Source organism: Penicillium concentricum, assembly GCF_028827145.1.
Source record: "Penicillium concentricum strain IBT 3081 chromosome Unknown utg000002l_segment0_segment0, whole genome shotgun sequence".
Classification (NCBI taxonomy): Eukaryota; Fungi; Ascomycota; class Eurotiomycetes; order Eurotiales; family Aspergillaceae; genus Penicillium; species Penicillium concentricum.
In genome coordinates this window covers 945,372-968,494 of record NW_026622755.1, presented here as the reverse complement: position 1 = coordinate 968,494, position 23,123 = coordinate 945,372, and the positions used below count along the sequence as shown (strand labels likewise).

The 23,123-nt window shown below is 48.3% G+C and overlaps 7 protein-coding genes across 7 annotated transcripts; 3 read left to right on the top strand and 4 right to left on the bottom strand.

Moving 5' to 3' along the window:
- Positions 1-273: 273 nt before the first annotated feature.
- On the top strand, positions 274-738 carry N7517_003944 (uncharacterized protein; the record flags this gene model as incomplete). Its single annotated transcript, XM_056721674.1, has 2 exons — positions 274-300; positions 469-738. The coding sequence occupies 2 exons, from the start codon at positions 274-276 to the stop codon at positions 736-738; spliced, it is 297 nt and encodes a 98-aa protein (XP_056577924.1).
- An 807-nt stretch (positions 739-1,545) lies between these two features.
- On the bottom strand, positions 1,546-1,906 carry N7517_003943 (uncharacterized protein; the record flags this gene model as incomplete). Its single annotated transcript, XM_056721673.1, has 3 exons — positions 1,546-1,676; positions 1,706-1,800; positions 1,866-1,906. 3 exons carry the CDS (start codon positions 1,904-1,906, stop codon positions 1,546-1,548), a joined length of 267 nt encoding a protein of 88 aa, XP_056577923.1.
- Positions 1,907-1,989: 83 nt separating this feature from the next.
- N7517_003942 (DUF3807 domain-containing protein) lies at positions 1,990-2,542 on the bottom strand (the record flags this gene model as incomplete). Its single annotated transcript, XM_056721672.1, has 2 exons — positions 1,990-2,463; positions 2,519-2,542. The coding sequence occupies 2 exons, from the start codon at positions 2,540-2,542 to the stop codon at positions 1,990-1,992; spliced, it is 498 nt and encodes a 165-aa protein (XP_056577922.1).
- Positions 2,543-3,094: 552 nt separating this feature from the next.
- N7517_003941 (neutral amino acid permease) lies at positions 3,095-4,710 on the bottom strand (the record flags this gene model as incomplete). Its single annotated transcript, XM_056721671.1, has 5 exons — positions 3,095-3,876; positions 3,953-4,284; positions 4,336-4,408; positions 4,464-4,477; positions 4,538-4,710. 5 exons carry the CDS (start codon positions 4,708-4,710, stop codon positions 3,095-3,097), a joined length of 1,374 nt encoding a protein of 457 aa, XP_056577921.1.
- Positions 4,711-8,872: 4,162 nt separating this feature from the next.
- Positions 8,873-10,780, bottom strand: N7517_003940 (acetyltransferase SAS4-like domain-containing protein; the record flags this gene model as incomplete). The annotated part of the gene is made up of 1 exon (XM_056721670.1): positions 8,873-10,780. The coding sequence occupies one exon, from the start codon at positions 10,778-10,780 to the stop codon at positions 8,873-8,875; it is 1,908 nt and encodes a 635-aa protein (XP_056577920.1).
- A 902-nt stretch (positions 10,781-11,682) lies between these two features.
- N7517_003939 (dihydrodipicolinate synthase family protein) lies at positions 11,683-12,621 on the top strand (the record flags this gene model as incomplete). Its single annotated transcript, XM_056721669.1, has 1 exon — positions 11,683-12,621. One exon carries the CDS (start codon positions 11,683-11,685, stop codon positions 12,619-12,621), a length of 939 nt encoding a protein of 312 aa, XP_056577919.1.
- Positions 12,622-13,023: 402 nt separating this feature from the next.
- N7517_003938 (beta-N-acetylhexosaminidase) lies at positions 13,024-14,799 on the top strand (the record flags this gene model as incomplete). The annotated part of the gene is made up of 1 exon (XM_056721668.1): positions 13,024-14,799. One exon carries the CDS (start codon positions 13,024-13,026, stop codon positions 14,797-14,799), a length of 1,776 nt encoding a protein of 591 aa, XP_056577918.1.
- Between the last annotated feature and the right edge of the window lie 8,324 nt (positions 14,800-23,123).

Sequence of the window (23,123 nt, the reverse complement as noted above, 5' to 3'; positions counted from 1 at the left end):
TGTATTCAGAGTTGTATTCAGAAGTGAACAAGAGGTGAGAGTAAGCTGTTGGTCTTGGCGCGCTCAAGCGAGGGTAAAGCGAACGATTTGTTGTAGCAGGTACGAGCCGGAGTGAGACAATTGTGAGAGCAGGAGCTCGTAGAGTGATAGTAGGAGGTTGTAGTCACAAGTGAGCTATAAGAGAGTCATAAGAGAATCATAAGAGAGCCGCAACAGAGCCGCAAGAGAGTCGAGGGAGAGGTGAGAGAGGAGTGAGAAATCCTAAGTTTTAATATGATTGACCACACGACCAAGATGCTCGTGGGTGTGATACTGCTCCGCGGGCCGAAGTTGGAGGTCGGAGCGAGCATGGTCGTGGATCGGCTGCGTAATCGACCAAGAAGTTGGATTCATACCCGAGATAAACACCCCCCAGTGCTGAGTGAAGAGAGAACGGAGCTTAGGAGTGTCTAACAGCTTGGGATCCAGGCAACCGTAATGGCACCAGAATTCTGGAACGTTGAACATCCGATTCAGGGCCTTCTCCCGGAAGATCCTGAATCGGATGTCGAACTACTGGGCGATGACGTGGGGGTTCTGCTGCAGGTTCGTTCGCGCAGTCCGTCAGCGCGCCGCCGCATCATCGGCCTGCTATTCCGCATATTGGGGCTGACGGCGCATCAGATCGTCCCAATGGAGATCTGCAGCAGACAGAGGTTAAAAGAGGTTAGCGACCCCAATGTTCCCGACATATGCTAGCAAATCGTGTCGCCGCGAGTTCCAATATGGCTGGGTGCCCCGAAGGTTGGCAGAGTGACGAGAGATATCCCTCGGCAGCCTGAGGAGAGGGAGAGATGAGAGAGGCAGGAGAGGTAGGCGGGAGGTGAGAGGAGGGAGAGAAGTGAGAAATCCTAGGTTTTATAGGAAATAGGGCTAACTATAATGTTGTAGTATGGCGCCATCAATATTTATACATACATGTAGTCTCTTAAAGGCCTAGAAATAGCTATCAAAGGTGCTCTACTAATGAAATTAGGGGATAGTTAGCCGTTATATTCTGAAAGATCCAGAAAAGACCTTAGTAAAGATATAGAAAGATGATAACAAAACTAACAAAATGGCTTTTATGGTAGCGACCACGAGATGTACGAGCGATTTATCTATGATAGGTGTTTTGGAGTATGGCATAGTATATCGAGTTCATAAATCTATTTGAAATAGAGAAATAATCCCATTCTGGCTTTTACATAGGTTGGCGCGATGGACCCAAAAACTTGTCCTGGTTGGGGCATCAAATGGGCGTATACGACCCTGAGAGCTATGCCCCTTCGTTAGATGCACATGCACAAGCGGGATGTGAAAGGCAAATACTCGAGATAGTTTCCTTACCAGTTGCGCCAGAGCGACCGACTTCACAGAAATTAATTGTGGACTAGTGGCATATCCTTATGCCGTGTTACCCAACATCGCCTGAAATCAGTGAGAAACAAAGGTATGGATCGTAGCACTGCCTCAACGAGTGCATTTGATCGCTGCATCTCGCTTTCACCAAACGACCTCGTGGCTCTAAGGCCACGAATCCATCGCCTCATTATGTCGTGCACGCATCCTTGTAGGGGTGGTAAGCTGGCGCTCCTTTGCACGGATGCGAATAGTGGCACGCTGTTTATCAAAAGAACCTGAGGTAAAGTCGGAAACTGTAAAGTTGTTAGAATCGCAACTAAACACGTGTGCAAGTGATTGGAAGTTTTGAAGAAGCCCTCAGAGAGAAGATTAAGGTCGTCAATGCCTCGCACATCCGCAGATGGCATGGCTTTCCGGCTAAGGATGATGTTGTTCATCATGAACGGGCAAGGGTGTAGTGGAATGGGATGTGAATAACTTACCGCTTTTTCGGTTCCCTGAGAAGTGTATGCTTGTTGTCCATTGTGTCAAAGATAGGGGCTTCTGACCAGCTAGTCAATGTGGAGGTGGGGGAGCTGACTCGAACATCACTCATATCAGATACAATCAGTCATCATAGGAAATAATCCTGCGACCTTGGTAAGGCATCTGCGACACCGGTGGCCTTGTCATTTGTGTTTGATCAGAGTCGTCCCCGTAGTCCAGCTTAGGAGTCTTGTCTGGAGCGTGTCTCTTAGACCCCTTTCGTGACTGTGACCGCTTCTGATCGCCACCCTTGGTCTGAGACTCGGCGTCTAGAGCTCGCTTCTCTGGTGCGGCCTCCGGTTTACCCTCTGATCTATCTCGAGATGACTGCATGCGAGCTTGGTATTGCGTCTCGTCATCTTTGAGCTGCCTCTCCCGCAGCAGGGCGTGGATTTCGCTATGTCTGAAGATCCGAATTTGCTCATCTGTGAGGGTGCGTTTCACTCCATCTGGGTAGTGTCCGAGATCATCGTCTGTGGTCTGGTCATTTTCTAGGGGGAACACGGCCAGCTGTTGGCCAGGGAAGTGGTTGGATTGGAAGGCTTGGAGGTCATCCTAGATGAGGAGAGGTTCAGAATGCATCTTGATCACGGATGATAGAGAAACTCACCACAGTTACATTTGGGACCTGCATGTTGGTCCAGTGTTGTTGAAGAAAGATGGGAGTCGCGGGAAGACGCGATCTTGCGGGTAATATTACCGTAATTACGGTAAGTTAAAAGGGGTGTTGTCACAAAATGAGGAGGGTCGCACTCATTTAAATCCCATTTAGGTCGAAGTCTGCAATGCCTCTAGGATTGCATAGCGGAAGACATATACTCTGTTTAATGAAAAGTGAGAAAAAAACGTCAGAGATCCTATAAGTCTAGGAAATGGAGGAACTCTTAAGTATAGTACGATAGGGTTAATATAGCGACGATCTACAGCCAAGGCGAGCAGTCAATTCTTCATCATGTGATTATATTCGTACACGTCTATTTCTAAACAGCGCTGTAGTGTGTATATGCGAATGACAGTAAGTATGCAAAAAAGCCAACTCAAGCAGCCACTCGAGATCGAAAGGTATCAAAAGTATCCAAAGAAATGCTCCCAAATGCGAACCCAAAACACCAAAATCCCCTCCCAAGACACAATTTTATACAAGCCAAGCTAACCCAACAACAGAAACCCACAAACGCAAATGCAGCTAAGCATTATTCGCACAAGAAAAGCTCGCACTGCTGGGATTATCATGAAGAGCCTTTCCAGAAACCCAAAGACCAAGACCGCACAGCGCAGCACCAACACCAATAACAAGGAAATTCAACAAAGTAAGCGCAATTTTCCTCGGTGACGAGAACCACATCCCCTTATTCATAAACAACCAAAAGATCCCACTCAAGCCGTAGGTAAACCAACTCGCGAAAAGCGCTGTGATCAAGCTGAGCAGGTTACTGAACACCGGAATGGCGGCGGAAATAATCCACGCCAGGATCCACAACACGAGGGCAATACCGATCCACGATCCCGTGGCGATCCAATCGCGCTTGTGCATTCGATCCGTGCCCTGGAAAATACGCAAGTAGACATACTTGAATGCGATGTGGCCGTTGATCACACCGGCAATGATGATAGTCGGTAGGGAGATACCGTATGCGATTTTCGCGACGATCGGTGAGGCAGAGCCTAGCGCTGGAGATGTCACGTCGCTACCGGCGTAGCGGTAGATGACCAGTGCGGCGGTGATGTACAAGCCCATGTCGATTCCTTGTAGGAGACAGAGGGATTTTGTGAAGTCTTTTGGGTTTTTGAGTTCAGCCATTAGGCCGAAGAAGGCTGCGTGACCGCAGAAGGCGAAGACGATGTTGCAGACTGCTGTGAAGCCGTGGAAGAGGTTTGTGTCGACGACAGCGACGACGTCTGATCCTGGTTTTGTGATGCCGACGGCGATCATGACGATTATGACTGATGTCATGATGCTTACGAATGCTGGAGTTTGTTAGTGGTTGTTCCCGGGGTGGAGGAGGAGGAGGAGGAGGAGGAGGAGGAGGGGATGGAAACGTACAAACTATTGATAGCCATGACATCTTTGCTAGAGTGCGAGGTAAAGAGCAGATGAAGGAGACTATCATGCCGACGATACCGAAGACGATGGAGCAGGTGCCGTGGTTTGTGATGGTGTTCATGGCCACGGTGAAGGTTAATAGGTGGCTGGCCATGACGAAGATGAGGAAGATGATCTGTGCAGCACCGAGGAATTCTCGTCCCCATTTCCCTGCGATCACTTCACCGGCATCTGCCATTGTGGAAATGTGTGGGTATTTCCATTTCATCTGTCCGATCACGTAGCCGGTGTATGTGGCCAGTGAACCTAGGAAGACCAAGACGATGATGGCGCTGATATCATTAGTTCCAATTCCTGCACTTTGAGTCAGAAGGTAAGCTTACGGAACCAGTCCCAGACCTGCAACAGCGGCGGGCAGTGACAGCACACCTAGTGATACTGTTTCGGCGACCATGACTAGTAGAATGTTAGATTGGAGGTTGATTTTGATATAGCAGGTTATATCACATACGCAGACCACATTGCCTAAACACGAACCCAAGTTAGTCACAGAGCAATTGAACTTTTCAAGATATGCAAACATACCACCACTTGAGTACTTTGTACTTGACCTCCGCGAACTCCTCATCGCCAAAGGCATCTTGTCTGACTTTCGGAACGTCGATGAACTTCTCCGGATCGGACTGCAAGTCTGTAGGATTGATATAGGAGCTCTTCTCATTGGAAACGACATCCAAACCAGGAGGTGAGGAGCTCATAGCGAAGATATCAAAACCAGCGGATACTCGGGAAGTAGATATTAGGTCGGGAATCGAACGAAAAAGCCAAGAACAAAAGCAAATCGATTGATACAACTTGAAAGAGAGACACACAGATCTCAACGAGAGGAAAATAGTATTAAAAAAATCGAATTCAACAAAAAAAAGCTTCCACCAATTCTGTAAATTGAAGAATAGAGAATCCGCCACCCGAAACGGATGTGGATCGCCGACCTGCGGACCGAAAGGACGAATCACCTCGTCGGGACGTAATAAAAAGGCCGAAAAGGACTTGGTTCACTGGAGCCAAATGGGCAAATCTGCCCGTCAAAACTGGAGAAATGGAAAACTTCGCTCCGATGCCGGCCTCCTACTATAGAGGTTGAGACCTCCAGGGGTTGAGGTCTGGATGAAATTTTCAAGGTACAAAAGATCAGAGGCAAATCTCTCGGGCCGCGTGTAGATTAATGAGAAAACTCTATATGATAAGCTTAATTCTGTCAGTCTAGCCTCTATTACTGTCTAGCCTATTATCGATGTTCTTGAAGGATGTCGTGCTTATATTTTGGCCCCAAATTGAACGCGTTCGGATGTCGGGTCGGAGATGGTCGCTAGTTCCGGGTTTTGATTGTATGATCTCATATGGATATCTGGATGAACTATTCCCTATTTTCTCATTGGATATAGGAATTTCAAGTGGTGTTGTTCTATGAACATCCTACCCCCTTCTCCCTTTCCATCGATTACAAACCCGTTCCATAAGGAGAAAGGATAGTCTCAACGACACGATATCTTGTCGATTGAAATTATAAAGGTGTACTTCCTTTGTCATAGTAGGAAGATGGGATTTTGGTCTGTAGCAAATTCTGGTTCCATCACCAGTCTTTGCGATGAGTGCGTGACATGAGGATGCTGGAGATTCGAGCTCCATTCCCAGGTATGGAGTGTCAGTGAAAGGGCGGCGTATCTGCAGAGAGGGTTTGAGCGACACTATCCCGTTCCTATCAAGGGTGTAGGTAATTGCAAATAGTAGCGTGGGTCTGAAAAAGGGAAACTCCGAGGATGAAATGGCGAAGTCAAATGTGACACTCACGTAGGAGTCAAGGTCCAGAATCTCAGAGTTAGAACCTATGTTCTGAATCGGCTCGCTCGCCATCTGGTCGAGGGCATTGGGCCTATTCCTCGTTCAGCATCCGTGAGAGACCCCGAGCCTTTTTCTAGAGACAGGATTATGCTTCGCGTGAAGCTCGTCTCTGCTCGCGCACATGATATCCGCGTGACGCATGAGATTCCAGCTTAATTCCTGCAGGCGATGTTCATCGACACGGCCTCGAAGTATTTTGCAATAGTCAAATTGAGGCCTTTGGACTGTTGAGGGCAGTCAATTTGTCTGGGTCGATCGGCTGGATATGGGACGGAATGAGGACTTCAACGTCCTGTTTCACGGGTAGCCAGGAGATTCTACCTGAATCGACCAGAATATACACTTGTACACTGGATTGGTGGTCCCAAGTAAATCCAGCCACTGGTAACGGTAGGCCGACGAACGACAACGTTGCAAGAGAGGTGGATGGATTTGGGATGTCACCGTTATTTGCCTTCCACTCTTTGCGCAGCGATTGGCGCGACAGAAGAGAAATAAGAGAAAATATGGAATGTAAACCTCAGTTTCAGCGATGTAAACGAAGTGTGTCAATGAAAAACACGTTAGACGACCCCAAAATCGTGACTTCGCCTTCACTTTTGTTCATGAAAATATTGAGTCCATCAGAGGGCTGGTTTGTAGGATCCCATTCAACTTTATCGGGGTTGACCATTGGACTTCTTCGGTTCACTGTCATCGCCAAGTCTGGTCTTCCCAGATGTTCACATCGCGTAGTGTAGGGACTCTAAACAGCATATTTTATGGCTATCGCTTCCGTAGAGAAGGTAAGGTGGAAAATGGACTTGGAAAGAGTAAGAGAGAGAAAGAGAAAGGAAGACCCAGGTGAAGAGGAAGGGTTTTATCCTTAGGCTTCAGGGCTCAACCGCTTAGCTCATTGGGCTCTTTGATATTAAGTGATCTCGGTGATTCTTTTGTTCCATCTACATATATCATCTTGGATCAATCTTCCTACCTTTGGTATCTCCTCACCTAAGCAGGTAAATTGTATACCTCCCCCAGTCCAATGGCTGGGAATGGGACTCTGAAAGGGACTGACTATCCGATGGGCTGACATTCATCGCCAAGAGGGGCGTGTTAACACTAGAGATTCCCATATATCGACAGCAATGGAACGTCAGATCTCCCACCAAAGCCATACAAAGGAGCCTGAGTCAGAGCCCACGCCCTACCAGTATGTATCCTAACCATCATCCCCGGAGCCGTCTCTCGATCCTCCTTGAATCTTACTTTTCCTATCTTTCACCTACCCCTACATGACTCATATCTCTCAGGTTTCTTCTTGCTAACCACCCGAATCTTAGGTAGCCTCTCATTTGTCTTTCCTCCCACCCCACCCGTATTGGGTTCAAGTCCTCCCCACGGCACTCATTGAACATTGGACACTATAGCATCTTCTACATCTATAATCCCTGTCTCGCTCCCCTCATCAGCCTTAACATTCACCATCCCAGTCAAAATATATTCCAGTAAAGTGGTAATACCTGCTTTGAAAGCTATCCTCGAAAGGGTAGTTAAAGAAATGGGGTTCACCACCAAGTATGGTGAAGAGTAAGGGTCACTGCGTCTCCCCGCCCGTATTTCCTTGCGTCTACTCGGGTCAGCCAGACAGCTTTTCACCATATGACATGAAATAATATAGCTAACAATAAAGCAGAATGGCATTACATAGCCACGACAAGCTTCTCCTAGCGAGTATGGCCGAGATTTCATCCCATGGTAAAGCTATTTGCTTTTACCACTAACCAATCCCCTTTCGAGGTGTGATCCACGTACGAGAGGGACCCGGAAACTTGACCTCCTATCATCGAGATTGAGAAAGAATGCCTACAGCAGACGACGAGGAAGATTTGATGTGCTCGGGAGTTTCACTAAGTATGTACCTCGACATCTTACTAGGACACGAGGTGGCGCAGATCTTGAAATTTCACTGCGTTTGGGTGAAAGGCGCTGCAGTAAAGATGAAAGGATCACGGATTGATCATATGTGCCCTGACGCCAGTATAACGCTGGGGCTATGCTTTTCCTTTTTCAAATACTCTAACCAAAACATATGCGTATTCCGTATGCAGCTCAGCGAACCCTTCCAGGCAGCTGGCCAATACAATCTCTTCCAACATTCCATACAGAGAGTTATCGAAGTAGGGTAAACACTTTCCTGTTTAGGTAAAACATCGACCTTGAGGAAATCTTTGATATATGTAGTGTACAACAAGCTTCTCACTAGTTACTATACACTCCACCTGTAGGCCACAGTAGATTAAGCTTGTATCTATTATCATATTTCCTGACTCTACAATTTCTCATATATGCTTCAAGCTCAAGACCTACTTTACCGGAGAAGCCGGAGCAAGATATCGATATTACAAGACATAGACACCTAAGAGATGTCTCCTGATACTAACAGGAACCCTAGTAGTCCTAGTTTCAAAACAGAGATGGCGCAACGTAAGACCCGATATAGCAAAAGCATCTAAATGGCGCAAACCCTTGAACCAGCACATACAAGCTCATACAGAAACAATACATACAGACTTGCCATGCATTAGAAATGCATCTCTATCACCGCACTAGCAGTGAAAGATCATCGCGGCGGCTACGTAAACACCATCTTAGAGTCATATGCAAGTTCATGCATATCCTCGACACCAACAGCGGTAATGATATCACCTACCTGCATACATGTACTGATCTCTGCGTACATACGCATATACGCTGGAAATACCAAATTCAGATAATAATATCTATTCAATAGGATTAACCATGAACTAATGTAATTGTACAAAAATAAACCGGGGGGCTGAAAGCCTCAACCGAAATGAATCCCATCCAACACCAACCCAACACCAACACCAGCGGACATTCAGTCCGAATAAACAAAAAAAGCAAAAAGGTAAAACTCAGAAACACCATGCTAGAAAAATGCTATACAAAACAAACCCACCATGCACCATACCATGTACCATGCAATGCACCATGCACCAAGTAAACCCCACCATCTCACCCCAAACTCCTCCGCTTAAGCCTCCTCCTCTTCCGCTGCGACTGCATAATAGACTCCTCATTCAGAATATCCGGCGCTAGCTCGAATTCCCGCTCTGTCTGGTCTGGAACTGGATATCCGAATGCGAGGGTTGAGCGAGATCCGCCGCGACGGATACCGTTTGTTGCGGCGATGGCTGCTTCGCGGACGTGTCGTTGGCGGAAAAAGGATGTGAAGGGGCCTTCTCGTGGGGCTGGATTCCAGAAGTGGGAGAGGGGGGCTTGCTGGAGGGGTCGTGGGGTTGGTTTGGGGGTTGGAGTTGGAGTTGGAGTTGGAGTTGGAGTTGGAGCTGAGGCTGGAGGTTGTGGGTGTGGTTTTGTGGGTGTTGGGTTTGGTTTTTTGCGTTTGGGGGTGGGCTTTGGTTCGGGGTCGTTTGTGTTTGTGTTGGTAGTGCTGGTATTGGTAGTGGTAGTGTTGGTGTTGGTGGGTTTGGAGATAGACTTGCGAGCAGGTGCTGTCTTGCGCTGTTTAACGGCGCTTGCTGATTGAGCTTCCTGATGAAGCTGACGCGCAGCCAATGCGTCGACATCACTTGGGTCTGGGTCTGGGTCTGCATCTGGCATGCTTTGTAAATCAGCCCCAGGTGCCGGGGAGCTATTCACGTCTTCAGCGGGCCGGGATCGTTTGCGCGAGTGCTGTCGGGCCGGGACATTAGGTGCTGCCTCAGTGCCTGGCGCTGGTTGTGCCTTTTCCCTTTCCAGTTTGCGTCGACGCTCTTCGTCTTTCCATGCTTGGAATTTGTTCACCAGAGTGACTAGCTCTTGTATTAGAATATCGCGCTTCGGCTCGTAGAGCTTCTTGTCGCTTTCGTGGACTCCCGTCAGACCCATCACGCGTAGCCAGTCATGGCCGCGTAGCTCGTCCAGGAGACGCTCGAGGACTTGTTGTTCGTGCTGGGCACGGTTGCGCTCGATGTTGCGGAGTTGTTTCTCTTGTCGTTCGAACTTGCGGTGCGCGCGGAAATAGGTCTCTTCGCCTAGTGGGTCGATTGTGGGTGTGTTTGCGGGTTTGGGGAGGGTGATCTTTTCACAGTCGTAGAGCTTGAGGAGGGGGTTGCCGAAGGGTGTAGGGTCGGGGTTGGAGGAGAAAGGTAGTGGTCGCGATAGATCGTCCACGAGAGTGATGGTTGTTTTGGCGGCGAGGAATTCTGTATAATATCCAACGTCAGCTATGCGCTCGATACACTCGGGATCGAGTAACATACCAGGTTCGGGGTCTTCCAAGCTGATAATCTGTTCATAGTTGTGGAAATACTGCGCAAGCTCGCTCTTGCATCGTGATCCGGTATCGGTCGAACGCAACGACCGTCTCCCCGACCGTGAGTCTGCAGGCTCGTCGGGCGCCTCGCTCTTGACATCTGGAGTCGCACCCTCCCCCTCTTCCTTGATCGCGTTCTCGTCGGTCAGCGATCGTTTGTCATTGCGACGAGTTGTGCGGGTCACAGGTGAAGGTGGTTTGAGATTCGAGTCCACATTGGCCGGGGTAACGGTGCGCTGCTTCGCGACCGAGGGAGCTGGAGAGATGGTGTCCAATGGGTCTGGCGACTCATTGATGTCGCGCAACAAGTCCGCGGAGGGGGTACCTTGGTCACGACGGGCGCGTGGGGTTTTGAAGAGACCATTTCCGTTTGTACGTGTTGTCGGTGTCGCCAATTGGCCCGAGGCGACCGTGTCAACTGACGAAGAGGAGTCGCGACGAGTGCGAGAGGTGCGCGGGCGCGAAGGTTTCAAGTGAGATTTTGGAGGTTCTTTGGAGGTATCGAGACAATCGGGGGAGCTTTTGCGGGCATCTTGGATGCGTTTTGCCAGACCGTCGGCAGGTTCTTCAGGCCGTCGCACAGAGCGGAGTGACCGCGACAGGGCCATTAATAGATTGGTTGAAGGAGATTAAGCGATCATTGTAAGGTGGGTTGGGGAAAACTCTCCCTTTTTTTACAGGGATTTGGGGATGGGATATGGGCAGAGAAGTTCTTGGCGGAGGTTGAGGTTGTGAGGTTTATATATAACTATATCGGAATACTTATATTTTATGACTCTATTCACACATTCACAATGCTTTGTGTTTTATTGTTTTATTGTTCTATTCATTATAATTGTTGAGATTGTTAGACATTCAGGTAAGCTATAATATACAGGCGAATCATGCACTCTTCTGATTCGGATTTCAATTCCGATAGATAATTTTTTATATTAAAACCATTCTATTGTGAAAATATCTTCAATGCCCTCAATATCCTCTCGTCTCGGAAAAAGGACATACCCCCACGGGCGTCAGTGTGGGGGACGGCAATTCAACCATCGTAAGTTCCGAATTCCATTCCAATATCCCCATATATCCCCATATATTACGGGATTTCGAAGCTCTTAAGCTTCGAAATTGGACAGTATAATAGTAGTAGACCAGGTTCAGGAGTATATCCTTGCACAAGAGCTAACACATCTCGAGTTCTCCGAAGAGCAAGTACTCCCGAAGCAAACCCCATAGACAATATATATATCTGCATCCATATATTAACCCCCGCAAAAAAAAAAAAAGTGGGGGGGAGGGGAAATGATGTCCGAATGAGAAGACAGACATGAAGTGCCTCCCACGCGCATATTCGCCAAGTTTGGTGGACGTGGGGGATTTACCAGCTAAATAGCTGGAAGTCCACCATTCCCATTTCCTTTCAACGATATATTTGGTATGAAAAAGATGAGAGTAACTTACTAGAAAAGCCACTAACCGATCAATATAGATCCAAATCTCCAAATTTCCAAATCTCAAAATGACCAACCGAACCAAATTGAATCCCCTCCCCCACGGTGTCTACGTCCCCACCGTAGCATTCTTCAAACCCGATGAAGAGGTCGATCTCGCAACGGTCGAGAAACACGCCGTCTATCTCGCCCGCAGCGGGGTAACCGGCCTAGTAACCCAGGGCAGCAATGGCGAAGCCGTCCACCTAGACCGTGAAGAGCGCAAGGCCATCACAGCAGCCACACGTCGGGCTGTCGATGAAGCAGGATTTAGTACCATGCCTGTGATCGCGGGCTGTGGTGCCGCATCAACACGTGAGACCATAAATTTTTGCAAGGACTCCTCTTCAGTTGGGGCCGACGCAGTACTGGTGCTCCCACCTAGCTACTACAAGACCCTCGTGAGCACCGAGTCCATGCACGCCCACTTCCGTGCAGTAGCCGACGCCTCGCCCATCCCCGTGCTCATCTACAACTTCCCCGCCGTGCAGTCCGGTCTCGATCTGAGCTCAGATGATATCTTGGCACTGGCCGAACACCCCAATATCATCGGGTGCAAGCTCACGTGCGGTAACACGGGGAAGTTGGCTCGTGTTGCGGCAGCGAAGCCGGATTTCTTGACTTTTGGTGGATCGGCCGATTTCACGCTACAGACGCTCGTTGCTGGTGGCGTGGGCATTATCGGTGGACTAGCGAATCTGATGCCGCGCTCGTGTGTGCGGGTTATGGAGTTGTATCGTGATGGGAAGGTTCAGGAGGCGCAAAAGCTGCAAGCTGTTGTTGCGCGTGCGGACTGGGGTGCCATTCAAGGTGGCTTTATCGCGGTGAAGCAAGCCCTCCAATCCTACCGAGGATATGGTGGTCTTCCTCGGAGACCTTGTGTGGTTCCCTCTGCTAAGGCTGCGGCGGCCATCCAGGAGGAGTTCCGAGAGGGGATGGAATTGGAAAAATCCTTAGAGACGGTCTAATGGATAAGTAGATTAAATGATACCTCCATAAGTGGAGCTTGCTGTTCCTTTCAGATTTGTTGATAGATCGACATGGCAGTGTGACTGTGTCATTCTTGATGGCTAGGTCCGTAGGTCCGTAGGTCCGTAGTTTCCCCCTCTTTTTTTTTTGATTATCGAGTAAAGTTGCATGTAGAGGTTGCACTTTCTCTCTCCTTTAATCTCTTTTAATATGAAACTTAGTTGATTTTAGAGGATGTAACGAGGGAGAACTGTTTGTTTTTCCCCGAATCTCGAATCTCAGGTTGCATCAATCCTCACATTCTCCACGATGAACGATCGGCAATGCAGCTGAACATAAATAGGCCTGGATATCTCCTGGCCTCAGTTCTACTCTTTCTCATCCTCACTCAACTCATTAATATGAAGTTCGCCTCTGTTCTGAGCGTGCTTGGGGCCCTGACGGCTGTATCCGCCGTTCAGGTGAATCCACTTCCCGCCCCCCGTAACATCACCTGGGGATCCTCCGGTCCAATCCAAGTCAACCACTTGAAATTGAACGGTCATCAGCCAGCTGTGGTTACGAAAGCTTGGGAACGAGCATGGGAAACAATTACCACCCTGCGATGGGTCCCTGCAGCTATTGAAATCCCCATCGCCTCCTACCCAGCCTTCCCCTCCTCAACCCCTGCCGCCAACGCCAAGCGCGCGCCCGCGGCAATCCACAACGTCGAGGTCCATGTGGTGGACAAAGATGCCGATCTCCAACATGGCGTGGATGAATCCTATACACTGGTAGTGGCCCATGGGGGTATCAGGATCAATGCCCAGACCGTCTGGGGTGTATTGCACGCATTCACCACTCTGCAACAGATTATCATCTCGGATGGCAAGGACGGCTTGATCATTGAACAGCCCGTCAAGATCAAGGATGCCCCCTTGTACCCTCACCGTGGTATCATGATGGACACCGGTCGCAACTTCATCACCGTTCGCAAGATCTTCGAGCAGATCGATGGTCTCGCCCTCTCCAAGCTCAACGTTCTCCACTGGCACTTGGACGATGCTCAGTCCTGGCCCATGCAGATGAGCTCCTATCCCGAGATGACCAAGGATGCCTACTCGGCTCGCGAAATCTACACCGAGCATGACATGCGTCGCGTGCAAGCTTATGCCCGCGCGCGAGGTGTCCGCGTCATTCCCGAGGTCGACATGCCCGGTCACTCTGCCTCGGGCTGGCAACAGGTCGACCCGGAGATTGTGGCTTGTGCCAACACCTGGTGGTCGAACGAGGTGTGGTCGGAGCACACCGCGCTCGAGCCCAACCCTGGCCAGCTCGATATCATCTACCCCAAGACCTACGAAGTCGTCAACAACGTCTACCAGGAATTGTCCAAGATCTTCGGCGACAACGTCTTCCACGTTGGTGGCGATGAGATCCAGACCAACTGCTACAACTTCAGCACCCATGTCACCAAGTGGTTTGCCGAGGATCCCTCGCGCACCTACAGAGATCTCACCCAGTACTGGGTTGACCACTCCATGCCCATCTTCCGTAGTGTCGGCGACCACCGTCGCCTCATGATGTGGGAGGACATGGCCATCGCCACTGAGAGTGCTCACCACGTGCCCAAAGATGTCATCATGCAGAGCTGGAACAGCGGCGCGGGTAACATCAAGAGGCTCGCCAAGGCTGGCTACGACGTCGTCGTTTCCTCCTCCGATTTCCTCTACCTCGACTGCGGCCACGGCGGCGCTATCACCAACGACGTCCGCTACAACGAGCAGTCTAACACTGCCGGCGGCGTGAACTTCAACTACGGCGGCGACGGCGGCTCCTGGTGCGCCCCCTACAAGACCTGGCAGCGCATCTACGACTACGACTTCCTCACCAACCTCACTGCCACCGAGGCGAAGCACGTTATCGGCGCCGAGGCTCCCTTGTGGGCCGAGCAGGTCGACGATGTGACCATCTCCAGCGCATTCTGGCCTCGCGCCGCTGCTCTGGGTGAGCTTGTCTGGTCTGGTAACCGTGATGCTGCGGGCAGAAAGCGCACCAATAACCTCACTCAGCGCATCCTGAACTTCCGTGAATACCTCGTTGCTAATGGTGTGATGGCCACTGCTTTGGTGCCCAAGTACTGTCTGCAGCACCCTCATTCTTGCGACGCCGATAAAAACCAGACTGTGATCCATTGATTGTGGTTTGAGCGGGACTTTTAGTGAACTTTATGAATATCGAGTTAGTCTGTCTACTCGTCTGTATATACTTAGTCTACCTTCGATACCCAATATGGAATTTTCCTGGATATATCTTCCTAGTCAGTACTTCATGTCCACATTTAACCTACAGCAGTAGTTTATCCAAATAATCAACCTACGCCAGCCACCAACACCTCGCCACCACCACCCATATACATATGATATCTACTCCATACCCAATCCAAATCAGGCACCAAACCCCCTCCCCCAGCCCAAATCAAAATCAAACCCAACACTAACCTCCCTTTTGCCTCCCATATATTCATACATGTATCCATCAGGACCATCACCCCGATCCAATCCAATAATCCCGCTTAACCCAAACAACCCCATAACCAAAACTAAACCAAAACATCACAAGACACCCAGAACACCCAGACCCTCCCCCTTCCCAACCCACCCAGCCCACCTCCAACCAATCCAAAATCAAACCCCGTGCAACATCCCACATCCCTTGGAACTCTCGGCCCCGACCCGGACTTAGATGTCCTCGGGACGGGCTTGCAGTATGCATGTACCGGAGTACTCTGTAGGATGTAGTAGGGAGCTGCTATGTACATGTCGGTATATAAGTAGGTACCATGTTCAGTTCAAGTAGCAGTCTTGTAAGCAGCTCAGATGAATTAACATTAATATGTATAGTACCTGCGGTATATATCTCATAATAAGATACTTTCGTCATAGCACATGGTCGTGTTTAGACATGCGTATGTACATGTAGGTACAATGTATACGTTAATGCAAAAAGTAGAAGTATGTTCCATATTCTATATTGCATAATGCATAATGCATAATCTATATCTATGCCTGTCTGTATTTATATAAATCTCGCCACATAACAACCCAATACCATACCTTACCTCTCACAAACCAGCCCAGCCCGCCATCCCTGAAAACCCCAAACTCGAAACCCAGCATATCCAGACCGGGCTGGGCTGGTGGAGTTTGGGGGCTTGGCTCACGTGTACACGTACATGCAGAGTATATGTTGTACAGGATTTTAGGCGGGAATGACAAATTGACGGATTGAGGAGAAACAGGCGAACTTTTTATTTTCTTTCTTTGGTAAATATTTACATAGGTTTATCCTACGTAGGTGTGTATATTTATGTTTATGTTCATCCTTGACTGACTGGGGCTCGTCACACGTGGAGTTTATGGGATTTAGTACTGACGAGGTCCTTGTCCTTGTTTAGTTTCTTCATATGTAGTCTCGAACGAGGGTCTATTGATTTGATATCGGGATACTACTCTACATCTTCCCTTCCTTTCTCCCAGAGTTGGGGTGAAATGATCTCTTCTTTCGTCCTGTATGTACATTCTCCGGAGGTATTCGGGTACAACCCTGTCTTCACATATCATGTGTCCATACAAATAAGTACCGACGCTTCCATTTCCGGTTCGCTGTGTTAAGATCGGGAACTGATCTCGCATGTTTGACAGAGGGTGCACAAGCACGCGGTCGTTCTGCGTAACGTGTTTATATTATTGGATTGGTTGTCGCAGTGAGTATTTGTGGTGTTCGGCTAATATGTCCAGGGACATTTTAGGAAGTAAGCTTCTATTTAGGAATTGACGCTTGGTTTGGTTAGTCTAGTACTTTAGTCTACGTGCTATTTTAGAATAGCAGCTTTGGGTAGGTGCGGTGTTTCTGTCTTTGACTTTGGGTTATGGTTTACGTCTTACCTGGCGAGGATGAAGGGTGGAATAGGTTTCTGTATCACAGTCGTGTTTCAGCGTGCATCGGGGTCTTTTTTTTCTTCTGTTATATCCCTTGGCTTATGTTTCATGGGGTTGTGCGGGTTTCGTATAATATATGTCTGGCATTTATATGGTATGGCTGGGGCGTTGAGATAGGGTTTGGTTTGAGGTTCTTTTGCCACATGTATCAAACCAAATATATATCGACGCATCAAAAATAGAAATTCGTTCATTAACAGCCATTACCATGTACTAACTTTTAATTTTACGCTGACTCTATTTCATCTTGTCTCGTTGCTCGTTACACAACATCAACCCAAAGAACCAGGTATAGTTTGATCGCAGGCCACGACCAAATAGAAGGTCTCGTGTTGGTTAAGGCAACAAATCTGGAACTGTATTTTCGACGGGACTGCGGAGAATTTGCGCCATTTTATGTACGTCTACAAGGTCACTCCCTGGTATACCGGGGTTTGTTTCATGATATATCCTAGTCGATTCTGACGCGCGTGTTGCAAAGGCCCGCAGGGACTCGACATTTGCATGGAAGTCCTTCTAGAACACAACTTGTCATTGGACGTACACGTGTTCTAAGCATATCTAACTCGAAGTTTGGCGAATGGTATCTTGCGTCGTTGAATCTGGATATATCGCACACGTGTTCGAGATACCATACCGGGACCCCGACTCGAGACAAGGCAACAGGACAGACCAAAGAGAAGATATAGACTTGTTCTACACAGCGGATCAATACCGTTGACCCGGGTCAATATCCAACATATTTATCACGAGCCTAAAGAGCATGGGCAATGCCTGTGGGTTACCCGGGTATACATCGTATAAAACTAGACATAAGCAGCGGGCCGAGCTTAGACGGTGAGGATCCCCCACAAATCAGCCCACGCCTTACGCGCAAGAATAATGTACCTGCTCGATGTACGCCACACCTCTCAATAGGGTTATCAAGCGGTGCCTGACCGCGTATACATACCCCCCCTTTCTTACCCAGTTCACCGGGTGCATCTGCTGCCGAGCGATCGCCAAAGTATCGAACCTTATTAAAAAAAACTTGCTATAAGATGCACCTGCCTAGTACGTATACCCGGGTGGTGATCATGAATTCTCAAGAGGTTTAACCTTACTAGATCGCAGGAATTCTCGTCCACACCTTCCGCGTGCTCGCGCTCAGACCAATTCCACCCGGGTGTCATGCGGTCGCGCCCTGTTTTTTTTTTTAACCCAGCAATGCAAATGCAGATGCACACGCGGGAGAAAGGCGCGATAATTTTTACGTCAGAGCGCCCGGCTCAGATATTAATTGTGGACATATGCCGTGTTACCCAACGTCATCGGAAATGTGAGAAAAAAGGCATAGCAGCACCGCCTCAATGAGTGGAGTTGATCTCGGGGAGAGAAGAAGCACTCCCCCATAGGTTGAGTAGAGTGGCTAGTGAGTGGGGAGAGGTTAGTGTTAGATGTGGATGTGTCTCTCTCTTCTTTTTGCTTCTTTTTTCTTCTTTCACTGTGGCACAGTCAAGTTTTGTAATGTAAAGCCTTGTGTACAGACTTGTACGAATTATGGAGTAAAGATATGGAAAAAGTACACAGTGGAGATGTGATCCACATACATTGTCGCTAGTGAATTACTTTGCATAAAATTTCGATTAAATCGTTCGCTTCGCATTTATTCGGGATCGGCACGCCAAGTTAGATCCAAGGTGACAGATCGAAATGAGTGGATGTGTGATATATTCAATCACCGATCGGGGACTTGGGATGTGTATCCGGCATCGAACAATCTGGTTCCCGAGATCCCGGGAATGGTGTCGATCATTAGAAATGTATAAGGGATTAGCAGTATTGGTTTAATACTTGATGCATAGGTATAATCAATCTCGATCGTGCATGTGCAGCAAGACCCTCTTTCCTATTGTGTCCATGTCGAAGTTGACAGCCGGTATTTCGTTGGAATAGGGTGGCTTGACTGATCACTTCACGTTTCGCTCTCGCTCTGGCAATATATTGTTTGCCTACTTCGTACAGAGTACTGATGCTAGAAACGGAGTATGAAGTGATCATAGGTACAGCAATGGACAGCACATGTCCGACGTGCAGGGAATATCACCTCGGGGACCTCCCTAGTAAGATTTAGGACACGATATGCGAGACCTGCTATCAATCTACCCTCGGATCTGCCTTCTTAAAATGTATCTGCCCCGGCCACAGGTGGCACAGTGTAACGCCTTCCCTCGAGTTTATCACGGGTTGCAAGATATCCACATTTCCCTCGGCTGTGACACCTCTCAGATATCAGAGATCAGATGATTAGATCCTGGTTTCAATCTAAAGAACCACCCCATATTCAAGTCTGTGGGTACATTGTAAAGTCCAATCAACTAGAGGAAATTCAAATCCATGAGCATTACAGATATCGTGCGGCCACTGAGAAATGATTGGACTACCCGTGTGATGCACAAACCCAAATAGTACAGCGAAAGGCCAGATTGTTTGATCTACGTTAACAGATACCACAAACTACCCGAGTCAGGGTCATGTTGGTTGTGTCCTAGGATTAATAGCTTGGCCCCCTTTCTCAAAGGTAATCTTGCATATCGCCCGTGTCAGTGGGTGATTGGACACCCCTCTCGGGTGAACACCCTAGCACGTAGATCAGAAATCAGAACCCGGGTGACTCTAAGTCGCATCTGGAGCAAATATTTAGGAATAGGGTATTCCACCGACATAGGACGAATGACTCGAACAAAAGCAAGAGCCGCACTATTACGTATAAAACTGGTTTCAATCACACAACTCACCTCGCGATGCAGTTCCTCAGATTAAAAAGATGAACATCCCTGTCCTACGCGCATTTAACCTTGTTAGCGATAAACCTAAACAAATATACTTCGGGTAAACTACAGCTATCAACCTGCTAAAGTATCTTAGTATTTGTTATTTGTCTTTCGCTTCCTAAACTCAATACTGCAGTCCCACATAGACTAAAGATCCCGTCCCAACTACTCCGTATATGGAACCGAGGAGCGAGAGGATCGGACCGTGCCTATAGCACGGCAGCTTTCCTTGTTTTGTTTGTGGATTGGACCAATAGCATAGTCTGGATATCGGGATTTCAGGTGCATCCTGTGGTGGTGAGACAGGTAGGGAAATGCCTGGCTAATACGAATACTCCGTACGGAGTAGTAGATTGCATACTGTGGGCTAGCTATAGTGTATTCCGTAGTACTCCGTACGTTAAAATCAGTTCTCAAGTTCCTATGCAGGTGGGGTTCATGTGACACCTGCCGCCCCTATTTTCAGGGGTATTGATAGGTAGATTATCATCACCCAGGAAGAGAAAAGCAGGTTATTTAGTCGGGTACAATGACGATTCATATATAGTAGTAGCAGGACTATGAGGTTGATATGCTAATATGTCAATTCCTATTTTGACAGATCTACTTTGCAGACGAGGCACCACGATGATCGTGGCCAATCCAACGTCAGGATCGCCGGAGCACATGGCGATCGAGTACGGAGTACCTACGGCTCAGGTTCCGCTCGCTTTAGCAAACACATCGGCTGTTTGCAGCGGCCCACGGGTACAACCTGTAACATCGCAATCGATAGTGTAACATGTTTGCACACCAACCTGTATCCACAAGTCATCCCGTGGAGATCGTGGACACACTCCACCTCCGGTCCGTTTCCGCGGAAAAGTCCAGTCAGATCTCAAGGAATTAACTACCGGACACTAAAATTGAGCCTTATAGTACTGTCGTAACACAAGGTTGTAGAGCGTGGGGCTTAGCTAGTCGAAATACCGCCAAGCACCAGAGTCGGCTAAACAGGGCCTCCTATACGAGGCTTGGGAGCGGCCCCGCTTCCTTGTTTGACCAGGGGACCGAACAACGTGGACCAGTGCCAGGGAAATGAGGCTCGTAGAGGCATGGGCGTCAACTCCACTCGCTTAAGGGCAAATCCCGGGGTCGTGTTGGCGTTGGCAGGATAGTGGTTTGGGCCGGGAAGGATGTTGGCTCGCACATGGCGGCAATACGAGCACGGGGAGGATGGGATGTGGATATGGCAGAGATTTTGAGCGGATCATCGTTGGGTCGAAGGATTCTGGATGAGGCCTTTGGGCAGGTCTAGAGCTTGGGATCGTCCGAGCCGCCGTTGGTTGCGTCTACTCCGTATCGAGCACATCGTTGTACTTTTGAAAATCTATTCGGGGATCTCTCTAACTGTGGGGCTAATCTCGAGAGAGTGGAGGAGGAATCATGGGGAATAGATTAAGTTAGAAATTTTTGAGAAATCTAGTTTGGAGATATGTACTCCGTATATTTTTGATCTGACAGGGTACAGTCGGTGGTATTCTGTCGTGCAACTCGGGAGGGATTCCCGGTGTTATTCTAGAAGGCTTTTACTGTGAGGACAGGGAAGAACCCTGTATATATACATATTTGGTGGCGCGCGTTAGAGAGACACAAACCTCGCTTCTTGAAACACCCCTTAACTGCCGGGCGAATGTGTCCGACCAGACTGATATTAACTTAAGGCTTGGAAAATCCACCAAGTTGGTACTTGTTGGGAATTATGAATGTTAACCGTGCACTGGAGGTAGTTCTCATGATCGGCAGGGATTTCCGTATTTGGTCGCCGTAAAACAACAGCGCTAAATGCTAGAGGAGGGCTTTTGTAAAAGTCGCTAGGAGACAATTTTTGGAAGAAGTAACAATACAAGTGCTTGTGAAGCGCTTACCAATCCCTAAAGGCTTACCAATCCCTAAAGTGTCCACATAATCCAGTTGGTGTTCATACGCCAACACACCCACATGACCAGATTTGGGGTCCGAAACGTTTACATCGACACAATCCAAACCAAGGACTGAATAGGAATAAGCGTGAACATGGTATGGCAAGTTCAAAGTTTGTACGACTCCCAATCAGCGGGGACTAACGGAACCATGAACCATGGCTTCGCCGACCAGTTTACCAACTCGAAAGACGTAACCAACTGCAGCGACGAGAATAATAAACATCTAATTAGTCGCATTTTTAGTCGTGTAACTTCACGCTGTGTTCCTACAAAAAATACTTGTGCTATCCGGGATCCCTATACTCCGTACTAGAGTAAGTTGTGTATGTAAACATATAGGATCGCCTTGTTGCGGTTGATCTTCTCCCCCTCCGGCTGTTTCACACTGCATTGTTTCACATCTGTTTTTAGAAACACCACGCGAGTGACAGGGATTAAACCTTGTAATACCTATGTACTCCCCCCACCACCCATCATGCGCTCTGTTCCTGTAGGGCTTAGGGCCGCTGTTGGTATGTCCTGTCACGAATAGCAACAGAGGCTCAACTGTTGGGATCGCCAGTTGCTCAAGTTGGTCCAGCGTCAACGATAGACTAAATTAGAATCTAGATACCGTTTTTGGTTTTCTACTGCATCTTGCATGTCTTGCCGCTCCCTTTATGGTTGGTTTATTCTTGGACATGTTTTTTATTTGGTAATTGCAAAACTGGGGAGATACCAAGGTCTGGGGATAATATTTGCCACTCTGGAGACATGTATCTCTGACCCCAGGATGATCCGAGCACAAATGGCATCAAAGTAGATATTTGAAGTTGGAACAAAATAAAGTTGTCAAAGTTGGGAGTTCCATGGTTCCGTTCAAGTCAACCATGGACCCGTGGCATCCGGACTACTCCGTAGATATTATTGTTTTGATTATTGGCCTCATTTGCTAACCTCGGAAACGAGAATATCAACGCATTGGGCATCTCTTCCTTACCAATTTAGGGAGGTGGCATCATGGTTGATTAAGAGCCTCTTGATTGCCGTATTTTTAATATCGATATAGCGGGCCAAAAGAGGAGGTCATCGGGGTCGCCGGGTCAGCCTCCTTTTTAGCATAGACGTTATGCCGGCCGTAGAGTTAATATGCTATTCGAGGTCGGTAATTGGGCACTCAACTGTCCCGATGCCATGGCGATGGCTGGAGTGGAGAGATCTTGGCTACCCTAATCATCCTCGAGCGAAAAGAACAGCCTGGAATGTCAGATTTAATGCTTGGCTTCATTATGTGTGTTTCAGTGTTTCAGTGAAATATCCAACACGATGGGGGCCAAAACCCGGAGGGAAAATTCAGCGAGCGATTGGGTCTTGCGGCATACCTCCATCACACGTGTGAAGGACTGACAGTCTCAATCAGCGAGCATTTCTCAGTGCTGACTGGCTAATGCGCTTGAAGACGTTTTGGGTTTATCTTTGGGTTTTATCTCTTGACGTGGACGTTGAGCATCAACAGTCCAGACAGTTAGATGAGACATATGACATATCTTTGTAGCCATTCAGCATTAGAATAATTATGGTTAACAAAAGTTAGCGGAACCTGCAATTATTAACCCATTGCCCGGGTAGGTACATATGTCAGAACCTGGGCGTAAGGCAAATACCCGCATGCCGACCGCCAGTTTAACTAGGCCAAGACTTTTACACCCGCAAAACCAGGGCCAAAGAATCGGTCAAACCCAGCACACGGACCGGAAATGACTTC